General features: G+C 41.7%; 1 protein-coding gene across 1 annotated transcript in view; it reads left to right on the top strand.

Moving 5' to 3' along the window:
• The window catches only part of ALDH1L2 (aldehyde dehydrogenase 1 family member L2), a 41,822-nt gene extending 20,244 nt beyond the window's left edge, over positions 1 to 21,578 (top strand). The window contains exons 11-23 of the mRNA XM_053919803.2: positions 1,723 to 1,842; positions 2,414 to 2,541; positions 4,318 to 4,468; positions 6,307 to 6,377; positions 6,459 to 6,564; positions 6,793 to 6,880; positions 7,360 to 7,453; positions 8,835 to 8,934; positions 9,607 to 9,705; positions 11,459 to 11,624; positions 14,818 to 14,923; positions 17,374 to 17,573; positions 20,132 to 21,578. Of these exons, the coding sequence (XP_053775778.1) occupies positions 1,723 to 1,842; positions 2,414 to 2,541; positions 4,318 to 4,468; positions 6,307 to 6,377; positions 6,459 to 6,564; positions 6,793 to 6,880; positions 7,360 to 7,453; positions 8,835 to 8,934; positions 9,607 to 9,705; positions 11,459 to 11,624; positions 14,818 to 14,923; positions 17,374 to 17,573; positions 20,132 to 20,187 (1,485 nt within the window). The 3' untranslated portion in view covers positions 20,188 to 21,578. The remainder of the gene's footprint in view (positions 1 to 1,722; positions 1,843 to 2,413; positions 2,542 to 4,317; positions 4,469 to 6,306; positions 6,378 to 6,458; positions 6,565 to 6,792; positions 6,881 to 7,359; positions 7,454 to 8,834; positions 8,935 to 9,606; positions 9,706 to 11,458; positions 11,625 to 14,817; positions 14,924 to 17,373; positions 17,574 to 20,131) is intronic.
• The last annotated feature ends 2,147 nt before the right edge of the window (positions 21,579 to 23,725 follow it).

Raw genomic sequence — 23,725 nt, 5'->3', positions numbered from 1 at the left:
TAAAAAAAAATAAAAGTTAGGTTGCCCTGGCTGGTGTGGCTCAGTGGATTGAGTGTCGGCCTGTGAACCAAAGGGTCATCAGTTCGATTCCCAGTCAGGGCATAAGCCTGGGCTGTGGGCCAGGTACCCAGATGGGGGCGTGCAAGAGTCAACTAACTGATCAATGTTTCTCTCACACATCACTGATTCTCTTTCTTTCTCTCTCCGTTTCCCTCTCTCTAAAAATAAATAAATAAAATCCTTTAAAAGGATACTCCCTATATGTTAAAAATAAATACATAAAAGTTAGGTAAATTTGGAAAACAGTTTAGCATCATCTGCTTAAGGACATCAGTTTTGGACTCAGACTAACCTAGGTTTGAATCCAAGTACTAGCCGTGTGACCTTTGGCAAGTTACTTCTCTAAGCTTTAGTTTCCTCAGATGTGAAATGGGACACTGATAATACCCACCTGATGGATTGGTGAGAGAATGCAACTGTACGTAATGCATGTTAAAAACACTTAGCATAGTCCCTGAATGATCACTTTAGAAAATTGGACTACATGCAAGGACTGAAGACATTGGTTCAGATGAAGTTTCCTTCATTACATCCTACATAAACACAATTTAGGCAACACATATGTAAGAGAGAGGAAGTGAAAATGGGGAGGAACACAAGAAAAGAAAACTCAAAATGGCAGCCACGTAAAAGGAAACCTATTGATAAAGACAATTTCTTGGCTGTAAATGGAAGCAATGGCTGCACTCCACAGATGTTGCCACTAGATGGTGGTGTTTCCATTATCTGAGGGTCTTTTGCCTTAGTTTCATTCCGCTTGGGAGAGAATCAGATTTTTATAAAGGCCCAGCCTCCAGTGCTTCAGTCATCACAGATGCCAACCTCCTGCCTCAGTAGCCAATCTGTGCATCGTGAAGCCCAGATCTTACAGCTGCTTCTGGACAGCAGGAATTCAAATCCCACTGACTTCACTTCTCTCTCTGCATTAGTGACAAGCTCCTTTTTTTTTTTTTTTTTACTTTTATTTTTGTTGTTGTTCAAGTACAGTTGTCTCCATTTTCACCCCACCACACCCCTCAAGTCCCACCCATCCCTGCCTCCCTCCCTTGAGCCCCCTTTGGCTTTGTCCATATGTCCTTTATACATGGTCCTTGTTGGCCGTATTATCCCCTATTATCCTTCTCCCCCCTCCTCTCTGGTTACTGTCAGTTTATTCTTTATTGCAATGTCTCTGGTTGTATTTTGCCTGCTTGTTTGTTTTGTTGATTAGGTTCCACTTATGGGTGAGATCATATGGTATTTGTCTTTCACCACCTGGCTTATTTCACTTAGCATAATGCTCTCCAGTTCCATCCATGCTGTTGAGAAGGGTAGGAGTTCCTTCTTTCTTTCTGCTGCTTAGTATTCCATTGGGTAAATGTACCATAGTTTTTTGATCCACTCATTGATTGATGGGCACTTACTGGTGTAAGAACAGACACACAGACTGATGGAACAGAACAGAGAGCTCAGAAATAAACACAAGCCTCTATGGTCAATTAATATTCGACAAAGGGGGCAGAAGCATAAAATGGAGTAAAAACAGCCTCTTCAACAAATGGTATTGGGAGATCTGGACAGCTACATGAAAAAAAGTGAACAAGCTTCTTTATTGCTATTCAGCATCAAATGGATAGGCACAGAAATCCACTGAATCTATTAACATAATTCTCTCTCTCTCAGGTTTCAAAGGAGGTCAATGAAATGACAGTAAAAATGCCCTATCAGTGTTTCATAAATGGACAGTTCACAGATGCTGAGGATGGAAAGACGTACGACACTGTCAACCCAACAGACGGCTCTGTGAGTAAAAGCCAGTGAGCGCAGTGACCCGAGGTCGTGGAGTTTTGGTTTATAACACAGTTGGAAAACAGACAGTCTCAAGAATTACTTTATTCTCTCACTCTGCCTCCGAACACGTAATATAAATGTACTTCATGCATTCCTTTCAGCTACTCAATTCTGGTACTGGCTGGTAACTGTAGTAACCTATTTTAGAGAATGCATAGTTATGACAAACTTAGACAGATATGTGTACACATCAGAGGCACACCTACACATAAAGCTGTATGTGGGGGGAAATTTCAGACTTTGCAAGCCCGTGGAAAGAAATTCGGCTTCCCTAGACACTAGAGGAAATTGTTCCAGTTTTCCTAAATGTGTCTTTCCATAACGCAGTGCGAGACAAGAAGCACCAAATTTCAGGCTTATAATTTTCACGTTAAAATCACGTCTCTTTGTTCATTACCAGAGATATTGGTTTTCTGTCATAAAAATTCTCTGGATTTCATAATGGAATGCTAATTCCAAGGAGCATATTCATATATCTTGCTATAAAATAAACTTTAACCTATTTCTACTCACCTTGAAATAGACAATTTGCAAAGTATCCTATGCTTCTTTGGTGGATGTTGATAAAGCAGTAGCAGCAGCCAAGGAAGCCTTTGAAAATGGTGAATGGGGACGAATGAATGCAAGAGAGAGAGGAAGATTGATGTACAGGTATGTTTTCTTAAAAATACAAGTCTGTGAATTTTCATATTGACTAACATTGCCAAGATTTAAAATACTTCTTCAAAACATTCTAATATGTACCTATTATATAACATGTCTTCTGTTACTTACATCATATAAAATTTCATATATATGAGTTCCTGACTTTTGTATTATTGTTTATATCAGCCAAAGTCCCAGTAAGAAATGAAGTGGGTTTTTTAAAAAGATTTTATTTATTTGTTTTTAGAGGGAGGGGAAGGGAGGGAGAAAGAGAGGGAGAGGAACATCAATGTGTGAGAGATACAGCGATCAGTTACCTCTCTCACACCCTGAACTGGGGACCTGGTCCGCAACCCAGGGATGTACCCTGACTGGGAATTGAACCAGTGACTTTTTGGTTTGTAGGCTGGCACTCAATCCACTGAGCCACACCAGCCAGGGTGGAAATGAAGTTCAATAAAGAACTCTTTACCAAGATGTGGGCAAGGTCAAGGGATAATGAAGTTCCCAGGGTTAGCAACAGGGAGCAGCTACCACTACTCAAAGGCCCAAAGGGACAAAGGAAGGGGCTGTTATAACATCTGGCAAGATCTAAAGCTATAGGGGAAGACCACGTACACTGTGGTGGCTTTTGGTTGGGGGACACAACAGCTGCTGAAGCCCAGCCCATCTGTGAGGCAGCCAGGGGTTTCAGATCCCCAACCACTTTTGCTTCTAGGTCATCAGTCTCCCGGGGGGTGCCACCCACTGGACGGTCAGTGGCTGAGCCCAGTGAACGGGTAAAGAAGCCAGGGGACGAAGCCTATGGAGGTCACTTTCCCAGGTGACAGAGCAGGGTGGAGAGTGAAAAACGGCAACAAATAGAGAACATCCAGCACCCTGTTGTTTTCAAAGACAAATTTTAAATCTCCTTTATGTGGAGGAAACAGAAACAAGGAAGGGAAATACTAAGGCCTGGAAAGGGTATTACAAATTGATAACTGAGTATCAATTTGAAAAATTGAATTCTATCATAGAAAAATTTTCTTCTATTCAGAAGAAAAATTCAATTCTATCATAAATCAACTTTTCTCCTTACTGCAGCCAAATAGCTGACCTTGGGCAAAGATCTCTTAGAGCAGGACCTGGAGGAAACACTGGGGTAGGGGGATTTCATGCCTGCCTTTGGCATGGACCAAAGAGGACAGCTCAGAGAACTACTGAAGGAAAACGTAGAGCAAAGGTGAAAACAAAAAGATGAATTTGGGCTATTTCATAGTCATTAGGTAGTCCTACACTTACCTTCCCACAGAAACTGGACCCCAAACAGAAATCTGTCATGGTGTCTGTAGTTTATCCCGTCTGTTTCTATCATGTCCTCTTCAGTTAGCGATTGGTACGGAAATATTTCTGCACCAACCAGAGATCCTCATGTGTTCGCAGATTCTCCCAGGCTGGGGGCTGCACTCTAGCATCTCCCCGCATATTTGCGAGCTATCCACGCGCACAGTTTTCTAACATAGATCTCTGTGGACTGCCACGGCTCAATCACTCTTCTACTTCTCACCCACTTATGAGGGGAATCATGCAGGCTTCCAACACCCTCCGCTTCTCTTGTAACTCTTGAAAGAAATTATTTACAACATTATTTGTTTAATGTCTGTCTTCCCATATTCTCCATGAGGACAGAGACCCAGTCCCTTTGTGTTCACCTCTGAATTCTCTGCCCTTAGGATGGTGCCTTATACAGCATAGGGGCTCAATTAATATTTGTCGGGTGGATTTCTTTCACGGACCATACAGACTTGCAGACCTACTGGAAGAGAACCAGGAAGAGCTGGCAACCATTGAAGCCCTCGATTCAGGCGCCGTCTACACCTTGGCTCTGAAGACCCATGTTGGAATGTCTGTGCAAACATTCAGATATTTTGCTGGCTGGTGTGACAAAATTCAGGTAGGTGCAAATGCTGTTTGGCTCCATGCAGATCATTCCGAAAGGAAAAGGGACGAACTTTTATTAGTTTTTAAAGTCACTGTGTCAGAGCCGCCCCTTGTGTAGCAGGGTTTCTCACCTAATCCTTATAGTAGTCATCTGAGGTGGGTGCATACCTATTATCTCTTATTACAGGTAAGGAAATGGAGGTTTGAGGACAGTGAATGACTTACAATGGTAACAGAGTAAGTAAACCACAGAGCTAGGATTGAACTCAGTTTTTCTGAGCTTAAGTCTAATGATGTTCTTTGTACTTTGCTGTAATTTCTCCTGAGGGCATCTCACCTGCTGGACATACAGGGAGAAGCCTGGCACCATGGAGGAATTGCAAACTCAAATGCCTACAGAGGTCAGAGAGTGAACATAGATGGGCTAAGCAGGCTGGGTATAAGGAAAAAAGTTAAGACGTGGGTACAATAAATATTTCTTTTCCTTTTACTATAAAAAATAAATGGCACATGTAGGATGACAAATGGCAACCATACTTGCCCTTGGCATTGGGGCTACAAAAGGGAAAGGTCAGGCTTACATCAAACAGCAGAATGCATGCCACTCATAGACTCACGATAATCACTGCAGCACCAGCCATCACGGCCACATTTCCAGCATGAGTAAAAAGGAAATGCAGAAGGGGAGAAACGTAAAAGGAATTTGAAAAGCATTCCCACCCCACCCTTCCAAATTGGGAGGCTGCCCAGGCCCTACTGGAGGTTACAGATAATATCATAGAAGGTATATGCATTATATTATATTTCTAATCCCAAGCACACCTGCCCCAAGGATTTCAGATAAGAGATTGTACACTTACTTGTGTGAGTAACAACAATAATATTTTACGTGGCAAACAAATATGTAGCTTCATTAAGGATTACTGTCATGATTCAGTTGTGATTTTATTTGGCTACATATAATAGAGTAGCCAACTTAAGAAGTTTGTTTTTATCTCACTTTCAAGGAGTCCAAGGCAGGCCATCAGGTCTAGTATGTGAGATGAAGTTTTCCTCTCTCTCTCTGCCAGGCCATGCTTAGTACCATGTGATCTCCATTCTGGAGGCTGTCTCATGGTCTCATGATAATCACTGCAATGCCAGCCATTTCAGCAACATTCTGAGCAGGGAGAAGGAAGAAGTGGGAGTGGGGGGGAGGGTAAAAGAGCACTTGTTTGAACTGAGTCAGCCTACTTTAAAGAGCATCCCCCTCCCAATGCCTTGTGCTTACGTCTTCCACTGACCTTTCCTGTCTACTATGAAAACTGGGAAACAGTTTTTTATCTGGGCATATTGCCAGCCCATCATTAATGTAGAGTTTCTGTTATTAAGGACAGAGGAGAGAATGAATATTGAGCAGGCAATTAACATTCTCTGCCATGCTAAGAAATTGGAATGGAGGTGAATAAATTAAAGTTATGTTTATTCTCCAGTGACTCAGTTCTTTCAATAACGAAATAGTTCCTTTCTTGGTGTGGATATATTTCTTATCAATTGAACACCACCTTTTCATATCAGGTAGGAAAAACAAGAGTCAGAAAATTCTTTGAGATTAAAGAAAAAAATTTAAACCACTTACAATATCTTCAAATCTCTAACCTATTTTGAGCTGACTAAATTTACTCATCTCAAAGATGGATCCGTTTCCTCTTGTACACTCCCATTGCCTCTCCTTGGTGCCCTGACCGGGACCCGACCCCACAACCCAGGCATGTACCCTGACTGGGAATCAAATCGGCAACCTTGTGCTTTGTGGAACGATGCCCAGCCCACTGAGCCACACCGGTCAGGGCCAACCTTTCTGTTTTTTAGGGTTCTACAATTCCCATCAACCAGGCCCGTCCAAATCGCAATCTGACCTTCACCAAGAAGGAGCCACTTGGGTAAGACAAGGAAAGCATCTGTGAGCGACTTGTGAGCATCCTGAGACAACTAAGGATGTCTGTCGTCTTTCTTCCTCGCAGTGTCTGTGCCATTATCATCCCCTGGAATTACCCGCTGATGATGCTGGCGTGGAAGAGCGCCGCCTGTCTGGCAGCAGGCAATACCTTAGTGCTCAAGCCAGCGCAGGTAAGCTGCGAGGGAGGCGCTGGGTTTACTTAACCCTCTCCTGTTTACTGAAAATCGGAGACATACATGCCTTGTACTATTTTGCAACTTTGCTGTAAGTCTGCAATTATGTGGAAAAATAAAAGAAAAAATAAAATTAACTAGAGTGCATCCATAGCGGGAAAGCTGGGTATTTGATCTCAAGGACAGGACGAAGTCTCAAGATCATTGCTGTCTGCTTCTGCTCAGGTCACACCCTTGACTGCTTTGAAGTTTGCAGAGGTCTCTGTTAAAGCAGGTTTTCCGAAGGGGGTAATCAACATCGTCCCAGGCTCAGGTATGGACCCGCTTCACTAGGGTTAATGAATGGTACAGGGGTAGCTGAGGGGCTGTTTTCCCACTCGAGACAGTCCTGACTTATAACTACACATTAAAACTAAAGACAGTTTACCAAACAGTTAACTTAAGGCTATGCTTCCTGTGCACTAAAGTCTTAAAATGGAAATGTAATGGTGTACGAGTAGGGCAGGAGGGACCGAAATTGTAGTGTTATAAAACTATCCTAAGGTGGCCCATTTCAATTTTTAAAACCTATTTTGGAAGATCAAAAAAACCCAAGCTTATCCATCTTTTGGGGAAGATGGGAGTTGCATAAAGGATATTATTTAGAATTTTGTCAGTTTATAGTTAATACAGAAAATGTAAAACCAAGATTTAAATGCGAGCTTAGCAATCTCCTTCCATGAATTCAAAGCCACCCCGGGCATCAGAACTTGACTCGTGTTTGAAATTATGTTTGACTCCCTAATTCTACAGGAGGCGTGGCAGGACAGCGCCTTTCTGAACACCCTGATATCCGCAAACTCGGCTTCACTGGTTCCACTCCTATCGGCAAACAGATCATGAAGAGGTATTCATCTGCATATGTCAATTCGCCGCAGATCCTGTCAAGCCAGGTTTTGGGTTTAGCTTTTGCTTCTTTGAATAGGGGCTTTGGAGAGAGAAAAATCACATCAGATTTAGAAGAGAAATCTACTTATCACTGCAGGGTATTGGAATGTTTGAGTATAATAATAAAATACTTTCCAAAGTGTAAAGCCCACAGTCAATAAAACTAGAGCCATATTGAAATTCTACACCCCGCTGGTAGTTTCAACAACCCAGCAGAAAACATTTGCTGTGCTAGATCTGTGACCAGAGTTGTTTGGGGAACATAAGGAAGAACCCAAAAAGATATATCAATGACAAATGTGGCTTATTAATAAAATTAATTTCTAAAAAGCAGGAACATTAGTTTTTAGAAAGTTGCAGACACTTTAAATGTCCAAAAGCAGGCAGTGGTTAAAGTACGTCAACATAATGGAATACTGTGTAGTCGTGTCCACGGGGCATTTTAATAACATTGAAAAGTGTTGTTAAAGTGGTAAGTGGAAAAGAAAATAAGGTATAAAACTGTATATATTGGGTGATTCCCAACTATGTTAAATACGGCAAAGGCTGTGGTTGGACACAGACCAGAAATAACTATATGAAAATGATAAAAACAATGGTTAGTGAGCCATAGAATTGTGATTTTTTCCCCCTTTGTGCATTTCTTTAAATTTTAAAAATGTTTTAAATACTACTTTTGTCAGAAAGGGGAAATAAACAATATACTTGCAAAAATCAATATTTTCACCCCCATGTTCCAGTAATCTGGTTTGAGGCTAAATTCTTTGCCAGGCCTTTATGTGACCAAACTTCTTATACCTAAAAAGTCTGAATTTACCTATGAGGATCTTTAGTCATTTCCCACAGAATTGAAAACAAAACTTTTTTTTATGGAAAATTTCTAATATATACACAGCACACAGAACAGCCTGACAAGCTCCCATGGGCTCACTACCCAGTTTCAACATTTTCGCCATTCTACCACTCGTACTTTGTTTTTGTGTAAGTTTCTGAGTATTTCTAAGGCTCAATTGTTTTCTTTAAAAAAAAAAAAATTTATTTATTTTTTAGAGAGAGGAGAGGGGAGGGAGAAAGAAAGGGAGTAACAACAATGTGTGGTTGCCTCTCCTGTGCCCCTCACTGGGGACCTGGCCCGCAACCCAGGCATGTGCCCTGACCAGGAATCGAACCAGCGACCCTTTGGTTTGTAGGCGGGCACTCAATCCACTGAGCCACACCAGCCAGGGCTCAATTATGTTTTCCGTATCAAGTGGTAATTTATGGTAGGGAGACAGACAGACAGACAGACAGAAAGGCAGAGGGAGAAATTAAATGTTCATTTCCCATTTATTTTTCTCCAGTTGTGCTGTGAGCAACTTGAAGAAAGTTTCTCTTGAACTTGGTGGCAAATCCCCACTCATAATATTCAGTGACTGTGAACTTGACAAAGCCGTGCGACTGGTAAGAGTGTCACATCCAACTAAATAGGTGCCTACTTCTAACACACATTTGAATAAAATAAAACAAAGCAAAACAAAACACATTTCACCTCCTTGCTCGTTAGAAATCTTAAAGTGAGATTCAGTCTTGTCTTGTCATATATAGAAATTGTCCTCTTTATGCTGAGATTTGGGAATACTCAGAACACTTCATTTTCTAAAATAATGTCTTTATAATTTGTGTCATTAAGGTGTTTTTAAATCTTGGGAGTCGAGGAGTCTTTCTGAACATTTATGATTTATGCAAACTGATATAGAGATCTCAAAAGCAAAATTTGAATTTATAGAATAATCTAGACTTTCTTGCAACACAAAACTTGTCTTTACACTTACAGAAAAATCTAGGTTTTCTTGAAACACAAAATTTGTGTTCAGTGGCATGTCTTTATTTTTACACACTTTGTTTTAAGTGCTCATGGACCAAAATGGGGAAAGGAGAATCAAAACCCCTAAAAGCACGCTAGATCAAAAAGGAGTAGTTCCAGCAGCTCTCATCGCTAAGCAGGCCAGGGGACCTTGTTTTGGGGACCCGTCGTGCTGCCTGCTGCCTTCCAATAGCATCTAATTCTCCGTGCCTGCACTTTTCTGACAAACTTCCCAAGGGATGTTAACAATCTCTTCTCTGCTGCCCAAGGGCATGGGAGCTGTGTTTTTCAACAAAGGAGAGAACTGTATTGCAGCGGGGCGGCTGTTTGTGGAAGAATCCATCCATGACGAATTTGTGACCACAGTGGTAAGGCTCCTCTAAACTGGCTCCCTCCGTCGAACAGGCATTGCTTCAACTTGAAAAGTACTTCTGAGACCTGGTGAATTTTTAGGTGTGATAATAGTACTGTGGTTACATTTTTTAAAACAACAACAACACAGTGCTTATCTTTGAGAGCTACTTTTTGACATGTTTATAGGTTCAATTATATAACGTCTAGACTTGGCTTCCCTCCTGCTCCCCGGGAGGGGAGGAATTGAGTGGTGGAGTAAATTGGCCATGAATTGGTAATTGTTGAAGTTGGGTGATGGGTATATGGAGTTTTACTATATTATTTGCCTACTTTTATATGTGTTTATAATTTTTCATAGTAAAAAGTTACAGGTCTGTGTAAACAAACCCTTAAGAGCTGTGTGGCTATACCTTGCATTTATAGTACGTTAGACCCTGACACCGCAGGTTTTTCTAAGCCCCTACATTGAAATTGACCGTACACTGCTAGATCCTTACAAATCCTCAGTTCGTAGTTAACAGGGCAGATATCATTTCTTCCACCGAGATAGATGAGAGACAGACAGACAGACAGACAATTAGATACCTACTATAGATTGGTCATGAGTCTATAAATATGGGACTAAAAGCTATTTACAGAACTATTAAGATGAATTCCAGGACTAAAATAAACTCTAAACTATGCTACATTATATCATTACGAGGGTAATAGTAATTATGAATTGTTTATATTTGAAAAACAAACGCCCAGCATTTTTTGCAGAGCCAATTCCCTCAACACCCCCACCTCCCCAGCCACCCCCAACAGGCAAACATTCTTTCTTTATGAGAGTAGAAAACAAGGAAGTCAGAGGGAGAGGCAGGTGGTGGGCCGCGGCTGCCTCCTAAATATCCGTGTAATTCAATTTTGTGCCTCAGTGAAACAGTTGTAGTACCACGTGTCGTGGGTTCTCACCACTCTAACCTGTTGAATTTCAAATTCTGAGACCAAGAATGTTGAGGATTTATTGTATCAGTGTTGTACTCATGCGATTTATATTCATTCAGTTGTTCAACAGGTTCTTTTCTGAGGGATTATTGCCAGGCCTAAGTTCAAATTCAAGGGCCTGTGGGGTCAGGGTTACTCCCATTCTTTCTTCTTACTAGATTGGGACTTCCCGTTTGAAAAAGCAGAGTTAGATTAAGATAACTGAGGTGCACAAGAAGTGATTACAAAGACACGTCAGTGATGAACATTGTCCAATAAAGATGGCTTTTCATCAGAACATTCTAGCAATTTCTCTGGCATGGCCGTGCCATGAGAATTTCCCCAGGGCAGTCTGCCACATCGGGGACAGGAAAAAAGATAACAATGTGGCCATTTGGGAAACTCTTTTGTTATGAAGAGGGAAAGCAAGCTGCATTAACAAAAATCCCAGAACATCAGATTTTGCTATTTTAATGGATTAACATGCAGGATAATTTTCAAATAGTGCATGTAGCTTGTGTTCTGTTGGAATCAGTGGTTCAGAGCGGAGGCTCTCACGTCAGGAAAACTGCAGTGTTGGGTGGCTGTGTGCCCTTGGGCAAGTCGCCTCGCTAAGCCTCAGTTTCTTCATCTGTAAGATGGAAATAATAAAACCCACCTCTAGTGCTGCTTTGAAGACAAAATGACCACACGTCTCTTAACAGCTTAGTATAACATCTACCACGTGGTAGAAGCTCAGGCAAGGGTGTCCATTATTCTTATTAACAATCTATTGTGTTTTGTGAACTGGGGAACGAACAGGTGGAAGAAATTAAAAAGATGAAAATTGGTGATCCGCTTGATAGATCTACTGATCACGGGCCCCAAAACCATAAGGCCCACCTGGAGAAGCTTCTGCAGTACTGTGAAGCCGGGGTGAAGGAGGGCGCCACCCTGGTGTACGGGGGACGACAAGTTCCGAGGCCAGGTAAGACCACCTCTGGGGTGTTGGGCTGGCCAAACAGTCCCTGTGGGTTCTTCCATAAAATAAAAGACACACTTTCATTTTCACCAATAACTTTACTGATTCAGATATTTTCAATACGTTGGCTATCTCCCGCTATTGGCTTCCAGTGGGTAGAGGCCAGGGATGCTGCTAAACCTCTTCCAGTGCATAAGACAGCCCCACAGCAAAGAATTATTTGGCCCAAATGTCAACAGTACTAAGAAACTTTGCAAACCACTTTTGACACGTTCCATCAGTCACAAAACTTTCTCTGCACCTTCACTGAACAAACCTTTTTTTTTGCATTTCAGTTGCATTTGTACCTTTCTTAAAATAATAAAGCATAATACACCAAAAATGTTGTGCATTTTCTTCCATCTTCAACAGGAAAATGGCTGCACAGAAATTCACCAATTTTGATAAGTTTTTTTAAATGCATGCTGATATGACAGCTGTCACAATCCAATCTAAAAAAAATGTTCCCAATGAAGTTAAAGACAGCGAAGCACCACTAGAGCCATCGTACAGAAAAAATGTGACAGGTTTTCTGACCAACCCAATAAAAGGGGTGCCTGGCTTCTTAAACTGGAGTAAATGGTAACAATTTTTATAGCAACACCAGCTTGCCTCAAAAGTAGAAGAATCAATTTCTAGATCCTGCTTGGCCACTAAGAAGCTGTGGCACCTTGGACAACACAATTTTTCTGAGTGTCCATGTAAAATGGGATGAAATGTGTTTACACTGCTTTACTAGGCTGTGAAAATCCAATTGCAGAATAGATAAGACAGGCCCTTAGCTGTACAGTAAACAAGTGTACCGATAACTGTGTGGCTCAGGAGCTGCTGATCTTTCTTCTGGCACTGTGAGATTTCATCTTAGCCAGCATCTGAAGCAGTACCTGTTCCTGAAATAGTGAGTGGCCCGCTGTCATGATACCAACAAGGAGAAAAAGACAAACAACAGCAAAAACTCATTTTTGACTCCTGTGCATAGATTGTGCACCAACACCCTACTCTGAAATTTGGTAATTATGACAAAAAAAAAATCAGCACTTACTCTGTGTTTCTGTATGAACTGAATTTCTGGATAACTGAGTAGCTGATAAAGGAGACTTCCTTCCTTCCTTCCTTCCTTCCTTCCTACCTTCCTTCCTTCCTTCCTTCCTTCCTTCCTTCCTTCCTTCCTTCCTTCCTTTCACAGAGGAATCCCTGCTAATTAATCTAGAAAAAAAAATGATAGAATAGAAAAATCACCAATTTGCAATCCCTAATTCAATGAAAGAATTGATTTAAGCAGCGATCATCGGGGAGACTAAAGTGAAGAGGTAAAAAGTTGATGGGGGCCTGAGTATTTGTAAGGTGCCCCAGTATCACCCTCAAAATCGCTTGCCAATCGCAAGGCGAGAAGCACAATGTTACAATGGAGGGTCAGGCTGTCACCACTCAGAACCCCTTAGAACCACTTAGTACCACTTCGCGTCAGCGAGAGCAGGACAACTAGATATAACGTGTCTCCAATGGGATGCAATGGGTGACACACAGCATCATCTGTACAGTATCCCTGCCAAAAAATGTTTAACCTAACCCTAATCATGCCTTCAGGTCAAATTTTCCATTTACAGGAAATACAGGAGATAGAAGAACACATTGAATATCATGCCAAAGAAGCAATGACAAATCTAAAATGCAAGATACAAGGTCTGTCCAGAAGGTATCCAGCCATGTACTATGAAAAATGGAGACATTTATTGGAAAAGATACAAGACACAAGAAACACATACACAGGACAATGATACCTCAGTCCTCTTCAAAGCAGGCACCTTGGGGCCTCACCAAGTTCTCCCAATGGCCATCAGCTGCCCTGTCGTATTTTCCTGAATCTCAGTGATGATCTGAAATCTCTTCCCTTTCAAAGGTGATGTTAGTTTTTTGAAAAGCCAGAAGTCGCAGGGCCCCAAATCTGGGTTACAGAGGGGCTCGGTCATGTAGGTGATTTGATGTTTCGCCAAAAAACTCTCCAGGAGGCAATGGGCACATTGTCGTGTTGAAGCTGCCAATCATCAGTTGTCCATAGCTGTGGCCTTCTGAATCATCTGAATAGTTTCCTCAGAGGAATGTTCAAGCTTAACTCAAAATTTGATGCAGATTCATTGCTCTACTCACTCAGTCATTTTGAATGCGATGATCACACAGGACACATGCTCACTCAATGGCATCTACCACCCCCACTGACTAGTACAGTGAAGTCATCATTGTTAACACATGTGCATTCCAGTCCAATGTCCTTGGCCGCCAGGTGACATCGATGTCACGCATTCTCATTATATTAACAATGGTTGGACTTTTTCTGGACAGACCTTGTATTGCACAGGACAAGTGACTCAGTCTGTTTAACATGTCAATGGCATGAAAAATAAAGGGCAGGGATAAGGGGGAAACGTTCTAGATTAAAGGATATTTAAAGCTCTGGCTGGATAGCTCAGCTGGTTAGAGCACCGTCCCAATACGACAAGGGTGTGGGCTCAATCTCCAGTCACGGCACATACAAGAAGCAACCAGTGACTAGATAAATGAGTGGAACAGCAAATCGATGTTTCTCTCTCTCTTTAAAAAATAAATAAATAGATAGATAGATAGACAACATTTAGGAGATCTAACAACCAAATATAATGTGTAGAACTTATTTAAATCCTGAGTCAAACAGATCAACTGTAACAAGGTCTTTCTAGACAATCGGAAATCAAAGTATAATTAAGAATAAGGAATTACCATAAAATTGTTAGGTGTGATAATATATTGTGGCATGTATGAAAATGTCCTAATTTTTCCAGATTTGTACTGAAATACTTTTGGAGGTCAAAGTTGTAATCTCTGGAATTTTTTTAAAAATAGTTCAGCATATAAAAATGAATCGAATATAGCAAAACATGAACAAATACTTATTTTACTATTCATGATACTATTTTTTCAATTTTTACATATATTTGAAAATTTTGTAATAAAGACATTTAAAAAAATAAAAACCTAGGAATGCTAATGCCAAATGGAAAAATGAAAGTCTTCTTGGTTTTACTTTTTTTCTGATCGAGAAAAAAAAAAGTATAATGTAATTGAATGAGAACTGTATTGAAAATTACCCTATCATTGATGTTCTTTTCCTCTGTTTTTCAAATAGGCTTTTTTATGGAACCGACTGTCTTCACAGATGTGGAAGACCACATGTATCTTGCCAAGGAGGAGTCCTTTGGGCCTATTATGGTCATTTCTAAATTCCAAAATGGGTATGTTCTTCAGGCACAACTTAACGAGTTTTGACTACATAAGTTTTTTCCCTTCTGCCATTGAGCTATATACAGAGTATAACATCCATGAACGTGCCATTCTCTACCATAAGAATAACTGACTTAAATAATTAGAAGAGGGCTAATTAATGTAGATTGAAATGTACTTTTGCTTCTTAGCTTAAATTAATGCTGACATAAGATTTTAGGTGACTACATTTTAGCTTTGGTACAGTCAGTATTTGAAATGTCTCCGGAACAAGATCAATAACTGAGAATAGGAGAACTAGTTTTCACATTTATATTCCCAGGAAGGCAGCATATGCGAAATCTGATTTTCTCTAAGAAAGAGTGTTTGCTGCCTTCCTAGGGGATTATGCTCCCCAAAGCCTACTACTCAACTTTTTATAGAAATATCCACAATCACCATGTAATCAACTGTAAATGATATCCCAACTTGTTATAGTACAGGAAACTTTCCAAAGTATTCGTCATATCAAAGGAGGCCATGCAATAACTAAGCTCATATAAGAATATTTAATGCAATAGACTTATGGTATACTACAGAAAATTGTTCTGAATTCTAGCTTTAGTTTTCCTTCCACCAATGATAAGGTGGGAAAAAAACAGAAAAGAGAGTTCAGAAGATCTTCTTGGCCCTTAATAGGCATATGGTAAGAGATTTGGGGGGACTTGAAGCTACAGTGAGTGAACTTTGACAAACCGATTCGAGGATGCCCTGTTACCCTCACTTCCTTATTCTAAATTCCCCCACAAGATAGGTAGGCTTTGTGTTAAACTCGCAGGTGTTAGGAGCCACATTTTGAAGATATAAGCCTAGATAAGTCATTCCTGTCCTCAGGGAGCTTACCGTGTAATGGGGGAGAAGACCAGGATATGGGCAATCAATCACAGGAGGCCAAAGGCAGGACTGTGCAGTGCAGACCCTCTGCACTCTGAGCCCACACCTGCCTCCCTCTGCCTCTTGGCTTCTTTATGTAAAACTGAGTTAGTAGTAGTATCTACTTTGTTTGGATCATTCTAAGGATTAAATAAGTGTTTGCTCTTGGTGTGTTGCCCTTGTTATGCTTGGTATTATTCTAGAAGTAGGCAAGAGATACTGTGAAACTGTGTCATCTCAATAGTCCTCATGAGCCATGTCATCAAGCCTTAGTCCAGTCTGTAGACATTTGGGTCCCTACCGTGTGCAATGCACGAAGTGGGCGAGTTTTAGCAGAGCCTCAGTTCACTCCAATTTAGGTTCCAAACCTCTTGTGCGAGTTGAAAATTGTGTGTAATCAAGATTACCTCTGAAAATACCTTTGGGAGGCTCCCCAGGAAAAGGCGAAAGATTTATATGACCTAAAGAGAAACCAGAGTATGGGAGGCTCCACGGTAAAGCCTGTGCTGTCTCTTAGAATATTCTGCACAATTAATTTTCCTTCCAGTTTTGGGGAAGGTTCTCTTTGCCAGAGCACGAGATGAGATACTTGGCTTGCATCTACTGGCCATACTGTAGGAAATCCGTACATTCCTAAGCATTAGGAAGACACCCAGACAAGTGAGATACTCACACTACGACAGGCGTGTAGGAATTGGATGTGTACTGAGTCACAAGGCAGGGAAATCACCAGACTGAATTAAGCGATTATTTTACTCTCCTTTTATTGAGTTAGCATATTAACTAAATTTCCTCTCCTTTGCTGAGGCAGCACCAGGTGTAAAGAGGAACAAGATGTTATCTCTGCCCTTGGGGAGCTTCCAGTCTAGCTAGGAGGTGAACCATAAGTACAAGAAGAGTTAATCCAAATTCTAAATTGGAGGAACACAGGGCTTCCTGATTATAGCTGACTTTTACTGAGCAATTACTGTGTACCAGACACTATTAGCTTATTTAATCCTCACAACAATAAAGCAGGTGCTACTACTATTATTTCCATTTTCACAAGAATAAACGAAAGCGTGGGAAAAGGCAGTCACTTGCCCCAGGTCATCCAGGCAGTCTGGCTGCGAGCCTTCCCACTTGCCCCTGCCCTCTGCACCTCACCTGTGGTGCTGGCGGGGCTGAGGAGACTTCAGGGTGAGGCACCAAATGAGCCTTGAACGATGTGTAAAACCTGAGAATATATCTAGAAGTGGGACTCAAGGGAGAGGAGAGAGAGTGAGGAAGTCATAAAAGAGAACCAATAAATAAGATTGAAAAGATGACTTCAGATCAGATTTTAAGTGTTGCTGTATGATATATATGAAAAATGAGACGTGGAGATGTAATATTTCATTGGGAGTTTCTTTTGGTATAAGTCTGGACAATCTCATTTATAAAACTGTAAGCAGGTTGGCAGTCATGTTTTCCTGTTTCTAACACGGAGGGGAAAATATTGGAACATAAAACGGGAGTGTGGTGCATTACATTTAATGAAGTTTTATATCTTCCTAAAAACATCTTGTAGGGACGTCGATGGAGTGTTGCAGCGAGCAAATAACACAGAGTACGGTTTGGCCTCGGGGGTTTTTACAAGAGACATAAATAAAGCTCTGTACGTGAGTGAAAAACTGGAGGCGGGAACCGTGTTTATCAACACGTACAACAAGACAGACGTGGCAGCCCCGTTCGGCGGAGTGAAGCAGTCCGGCTTTGGAAAGGACTTAGGTACGCTTGGCTTTTCCACCGCCCGTTCCCTTTGTTCCCGGTGGCAGGGAAGTGTGCGCCCCGTTTCAGGAAGCCCTCCTGAGCTCCGCTGAAGGGCGTTCATTCCCTACAAAGCAGCTGGACTTGGGTTGACAGGGCAGGACGTTTTTTGAAATGTTAACTGTTGTTTTGACTATACAGAACAGGACACAAATTGTGTGGAAAAGTGTTTCTATTTAAAAGAAGAAGGTGAATGTTGAAAGGTAACAAGAACCTCTGATAATATCTTTTAGCCCAAATAGATTTGGTTTTCTTACCTGACATTCAGCATGAACTTGGCTTAGCATTCGTGGGACTAAGTGGAACCACGAGGGGAATAGCGGATACCGGGCAAGAACCAGCGAGCTCTGAGAAGAAGTCCTGTCTCTGAGCTGCTTGGCAGTCTTTCAGAGTCCACACTGCACCTGGCAGGGGTTGCTGGGGATTTGGGAACTCAGATTTCGAGTCTATAGAAAGCTCCGAATGCAATGCATTGTGGGCAGGGACGCCACCCCACTCCAAGCCCGAGCTCACTTTGAACACTAAACCAGGCCCCACTCTCACTGCTTCACCTGTGCGAGCACATGCGCTCTCACAGTGGCCCTGGGAGACAGGTGCCGTTTATCATCTTTATTTAATGGATGAGGAAAAGAGGGCTCAGAGAGGCTGGGTGACTTGCTCCAAGTCACGCAGCCAGCCACTGGCTAGGAGAATTCAAACCAAGCAATCTGGTGTGGAGCCCATGTTCTTAACTCCCCACAGTCAAGTCGAGCCTGTCTTTTCAAAAACTGAAATATTTGTGATTTGCTGAAATTATAGTCCACTAATACAAATTTGGCTAATTTGGGATATTTTTACATTTTCTCCTTCCTGATGTCTTTGAGCAGTGTATCTGCAGCAATAAAAGTAGCTCTCATTTTAAATTCCATTGAGTTGAAGGTAAAGTCAGGTGGGTTTTTCTCATGTCTTTAATCTGGCTCTCATTCCTGCATCCGAAACACAGTGGGAGATCTTCTTGGAGAAATTACTGTTATAAAGTGACGCAACTGTGTTCCACTTCTCTTTTGATAGAGTATAATGGACCAGCTTCAGGTTTCTGTTTTATTATAAAACAGTAGAATTTGCCTAATAGTTTCTTCCTCTCCCAATTTTAAACTCCCTTAGCCCAGTGGTTCCCAGTTGCACATTGGATTAGAATCACCTGGGAACTTCAAAAAATAAAAATACAAAGACGTGGACTTAATTGCTCTGGGGTGTGACCTGGACCAGGGGCTTTAATAGCTCCCCAAGGTGATTCTAATTGAAGGTCACAGCCCTGGGTTTAGCTCAGCTGTCAGCATCACATGCTCATTAGCTGGGCCCGTGGCGTTCATGCGCCGTTCATGCGCTGTTCATGCGCTGTAACTGCTACGGAAGTGGATGGTTGTACTAGCTCAGAATAGAAACCGAAAGCAGGACCTGTTTTTCTTTTTGGCCTGGATGTGGCTTTCTCTGTTTTTAAGATACTATCGGGAAAACTGCATTTTCCTTATCTTTAAAATATAATTAGTACTGAAGACTGTAGGCAACTGTAACACAATGCTAAGTATTTGTGTATCTGAACATACAGAAACATAGAAAAGGTACAGTAAAAATGTGGTTGTAGAAGGTAAAAATGGTCACCTGTGTAGGGCACTTACCATGAATGGAGCCGGCAGGACTGGACGTCGCTCTGGGTGAGTCGGTGGGTGAGCGGTGAGTGGATGTGAAGGGCCAGGACATTACCGTACACTACACTGTGTAAACGCTGAGCACTTAGGCCATGCTAAATTCATAAAACAACACAAGATGAAGGCAAGTACAATAAAAATTAAAGAAAGCAAGAGACACAGTATATGCTAAGTGAGATAAGTCAGTCAGAGAAAGACAAATAGCATATGACCTCCCTTATATGTGGAATCTAAAGAATGATATCAATGAACACACAAAACAGAAACAGACTCATAGATGCAGCGAACAGACTGATGGCTGCCAGAGGGGAGGAGCACTGGGGACTGGCTGAGAAAGGTGATGGGATGGAGAAGCGCGGATTGGTGGTTACAAACTATTACAGGGACGTAAAGTGCAGCATAGGGGATGTAGTCAATCACACTGTAGTAACTGTGGGTGGTGCCAGGTGGGTACTGGACATACCGGGGTCGGGGGAACACTTTGTGAAGTGTACGATTGCCTAACCACTAGGCTGTCCACCTGAAACTAATACAAAATGATACTGAATATAAACTGTAAGTGAAAAAAAATTTTAACTTTAAAAAAACTTTGAAAAAAAGCGAGAGAGTAAACAGGAGATGCGTAATTGCGGGGCCTCGGCCGGATGTAATTGCATCAGAAGCTGCACCTTCACAGCATCATCAGGTGAGCACTTGAACTTTCAAGGTAGACAAGCACTGGTCTGAGCCACATTCTATTGGCTTAGAGACCTAACACCTACACCTGTGTCCGAAAGTCTGGCGACATCACATCCACTTATGAATATCATCAACAGTCTTTCTCTTCTCCAGGTGAGGAAGCGCTAAACGAATACCTCAAAACCAAGACAGTGACGCTGGAATATTAGAGCAAAGCCAGGATCAGGAAACCATTCGCAGACAGCGTGACACCTCAATTCTCCACACACATAAGAAGCCCGGGTGTGCTGAAGAAGGATGTCTCAGCCACGAGCCAGAAATTACACCCAAGGACCATGAGACAGGCCACACGTCTAGGCATTTGCAGGTGTGCCTGAGCCATACACCTTCTGTGCCTTAAAATACCTTCCGCTTGTTGGTTTTTGTCTACGTTGCATGTCACACATATTTCTACAAGGCTGAGCTGGTCCCCCCCTCCCAAAACTAATCTAGTCATGGCTGTTCATCTTGAAAACGTCAATATGATGCAGTTATAATCACAGAGTACACTTTTTAGAAACTTGTACAGGTTTTAACCTATAAACCCATACATTTGGGCTATTTAAAAGATTTTCTAGAATTTTGCCTTTAAGGAATAGCATTTGCTATAAGGAATGTGAAAGAAGTTCCTTTTTTCATTTTTGGAAATAAGATAAGTCTTTGTGCCTTTGATGTTCTATTTTTCAGCCCACTGCAAGAGGTGACCAACCCACAAATGGTCCTTGAATACCTACTGGGTACGAGGTAGTATATTTTCTCCTGAGGAGTACACGAAATTTAATGACATGATCTCTGACCCCAAATAGTTTATAGTCAGAGCAATTGACTTCTATTATTCCTCATTTTAAAGTAAAATGTCTGTAATCTCCTTGGCCTTGAATAAGCCTGGGAATAGCTATCACTTTGAGGGCTCAGCAGCTGACACTCAGGGGACTGTAGGAAATCAATAAGCAACGACAACAAAATCAGAGGCAGAAATTATGCAAAAGGAAGAATGCCAGGTGACCCTGGTGTGGTTGAACAGAGCGAACTTCGTCTGCAAGCATTCTTTGTTACATCGCACACCGCTCATGTATCACCAGCGCTTGGCATGACAGCAGCTCTCAGTTGGAATGAACATTCTCTGGGTTCACATTTGAATAAAATGACAAAGGCCTTATTATACAGGGGCCACTTTTAAATGCGGTGTTTGAACTGATTTCATATGATTTAAAATATCACTTTACCAAATATTTTAATGACAGATGACCTGGCAAACGAAAGCATGCCCATTCTTCTAGACTAATTTTACCTTCTAATGTTCATCTCAGTAGGAATGTTTTTGATCTCTGGGCCAGGAACCTCTTTGAGAATCTGATGAAAACGGAACCCCTCTGTGCCACTCCCCAAATTCATCGCACACACACAATCCTGCAAATAGCTTCAAGGGGTTCACAGACCTCCTGAAGCCCATGTTTGGGCCTTGTATTAAACACTCCTTTTTCCACAGTAATTTCTAAAGTTCTTACCAGCTGGAGTTTTGGAGTCAGACTATGGATCAGAATCCAATGCTTTATGGAATTCACAAAATTTCATTTGTGAATGAAATTCACATTGAAATCCAAATGAAATTCCATTGAATTTCATTTGGAACCTAATGATCCACGCCTATGAGGTGATTTAATTAACACACTGAGTAATTTAATTATCACCGTTCCTTCAGATCACAGGTTGTTTTGCTTGAGGATAAAGCTGGGATCTGCTCCTCACTGGACTGGGGAGGTGTGGACACGTCCGCAGTTTTACATTCCTTTTAAGTCCATCTCCCTTCACCTCTGCTACAGCTGCCCCATTTGGTTCAAACACCCTCCCTGACCTTTCTACTCCCACCTTGGTCCAAGTGTCTCTCCTCTGTGCTCCCACGCGTCTGGAACATAGTACTTACCGCTTGGTGCTAAAATTATTTGCCTTCCTAAGCAGATACGATCACCCTGTCCTTACTCCTGGATCGACATTCTGTCAATAATAACAACAGCGATCATTTATTGATGGCCTCCTGTGTGCTAGACCAATGTTTTTAAATGTTGTGTCATTTAATAAGCACGGCATCTGAAAAAATGAATAAACTGAGGTGCTCGTCTTACTACCTCCACCTCTACCAAGCCATCATTCTCTCTTATCTTATTGCTGCTCTCCCTACTAGTCTTCCTGATTCCTCCCTGTGGTTCTGCCCACAGCTTAAGTCAGGGGGTGCCACGCTTTTGCTTTAAACCTTCCGATGGCCTCCATTCTGCTTAGAATGAAGGCCAGTGTACTTGCCATGACCAGCGAAGTCTTATTGGTCTTGCTACCAGCTGCCTCTGCGCTTGTCTCCTCTTCCACTTCCTTCTCATTCTGTCTAGCTACCCAGGTTGCCTCAATGTCCCTCAAACCCAGCAGGCATGCTCCTACCTCAGGGCCTTTGCACTTACTGCTTCTGCTTCCCAGTGATGTGCTGGTAAATATTTAACAAGTGGCTCTCTGGGGGGGAAATTCATAGTATTTGCTGATTTCTGTGTACAAGTGCTCTCATCAAGGCTGATTTCAACTTATCGATTTGATCTCACTGAACACGAAGTTGGGAGGAGGCGGGCACAATCAGAACGTGTACAAGCCAGGCCAGCACGCTGCTGCTTCTTCCTGAAACTTTTTCCAAACGCTTCCTCCAGACTGGCTGCCTTACTCTCCTCAAATAGCATATTAGTAGAGATCCATTCTCCAACTACTCTTTCTAGCACCTACGTACCCACATTCACGCCTCATCTGCCTGTCTTTCTTTATTCTCCTCCCCCTGCATTATTTTCAGAGCATTTATCCCAACCTGGCACACATATATTTATCATCGATCTCTCCCCATTAGAATGTAAGCTTCATGAACAGCTTCTCCTTTCATTCAATGCTCTACCTCCAGTGCCTCACATGGAGGCGGAGCTCAACAAATACTCGCTTTCAAATGAGAGAGGTTAAGTCACCCGCCCACATCACAGAGCTGGTAAGTGGCAGGACAGGCTTTCAAGCGATGGAGCTGGGGTTCTGAACCAAGCTGACACAGCTTTTAGTGCCAATGCCTAAATCAGGGCCTGGGGAGCAAACAGTAGACTCATGCACTAAATGTACGTCAAACTAAAGAACTAAGCAGAATGAACACTATCGGCAAAAGCTTTGGGGTGGGGAGTAGAGCTGATGAGGAACCAAGTTTGGTTCCCCCACACCACTCCTCCAAGAAAATAACAGCTGTTAAGGGAAAGCTGGACTAGAAGGTTATCAGACATAAGACATGATGGATAGGGTGCATTATTATTATTATTATTATTACTACTTTGCAAATAATACCCAAGTGAATGTTTAAATGACTAAATAACACCTAATAGTGTAAAAGTACATAAAACAAGAAGGTAAGACTCAACCATCAATTCTCCACACAGAAATAACCACAGATGTTATTTGATTTGAGAATGTTCCAGACTTTTTCTATGCCTATACTTTATGTAGTCAGTATAAGTGTACATGACTATGTTACCTGCTTTTTAAATTAACATTCTGTAAGTATCTTTCTATGTCAATAAACATTCCTCTGCACACGTTCAGTGGCTTTAATTCAACTTGCTGTCTCTAGTTGGATATTTACGTTTGCCTTTTTACTACTTTAAACACTGCAATAAATCTTATATGGAAATTTATGAACAAAGC

The sequence above is a fragment of the Desmodus rotundus genome, chromosome 3, assembly GCF_022682495.2.
Source record: "Desmodus rotundus isolate HL8 chromosome 3, HLdesRot8A.1, whole genome shotgun sequence".
In the NCBI taxonomy this organism is placed as follows: Eukaryota; Metazoa; Chordata; class Mammalia; order Chiroptera; family Phyllostomidae; genus Desmodus; species Desmodus rotundus.
The sequence above is the reverse complement of the archived record's forward strand: the minus strand, read 5'-3'. Positions and strand labels throughout refer to the sequence as shown.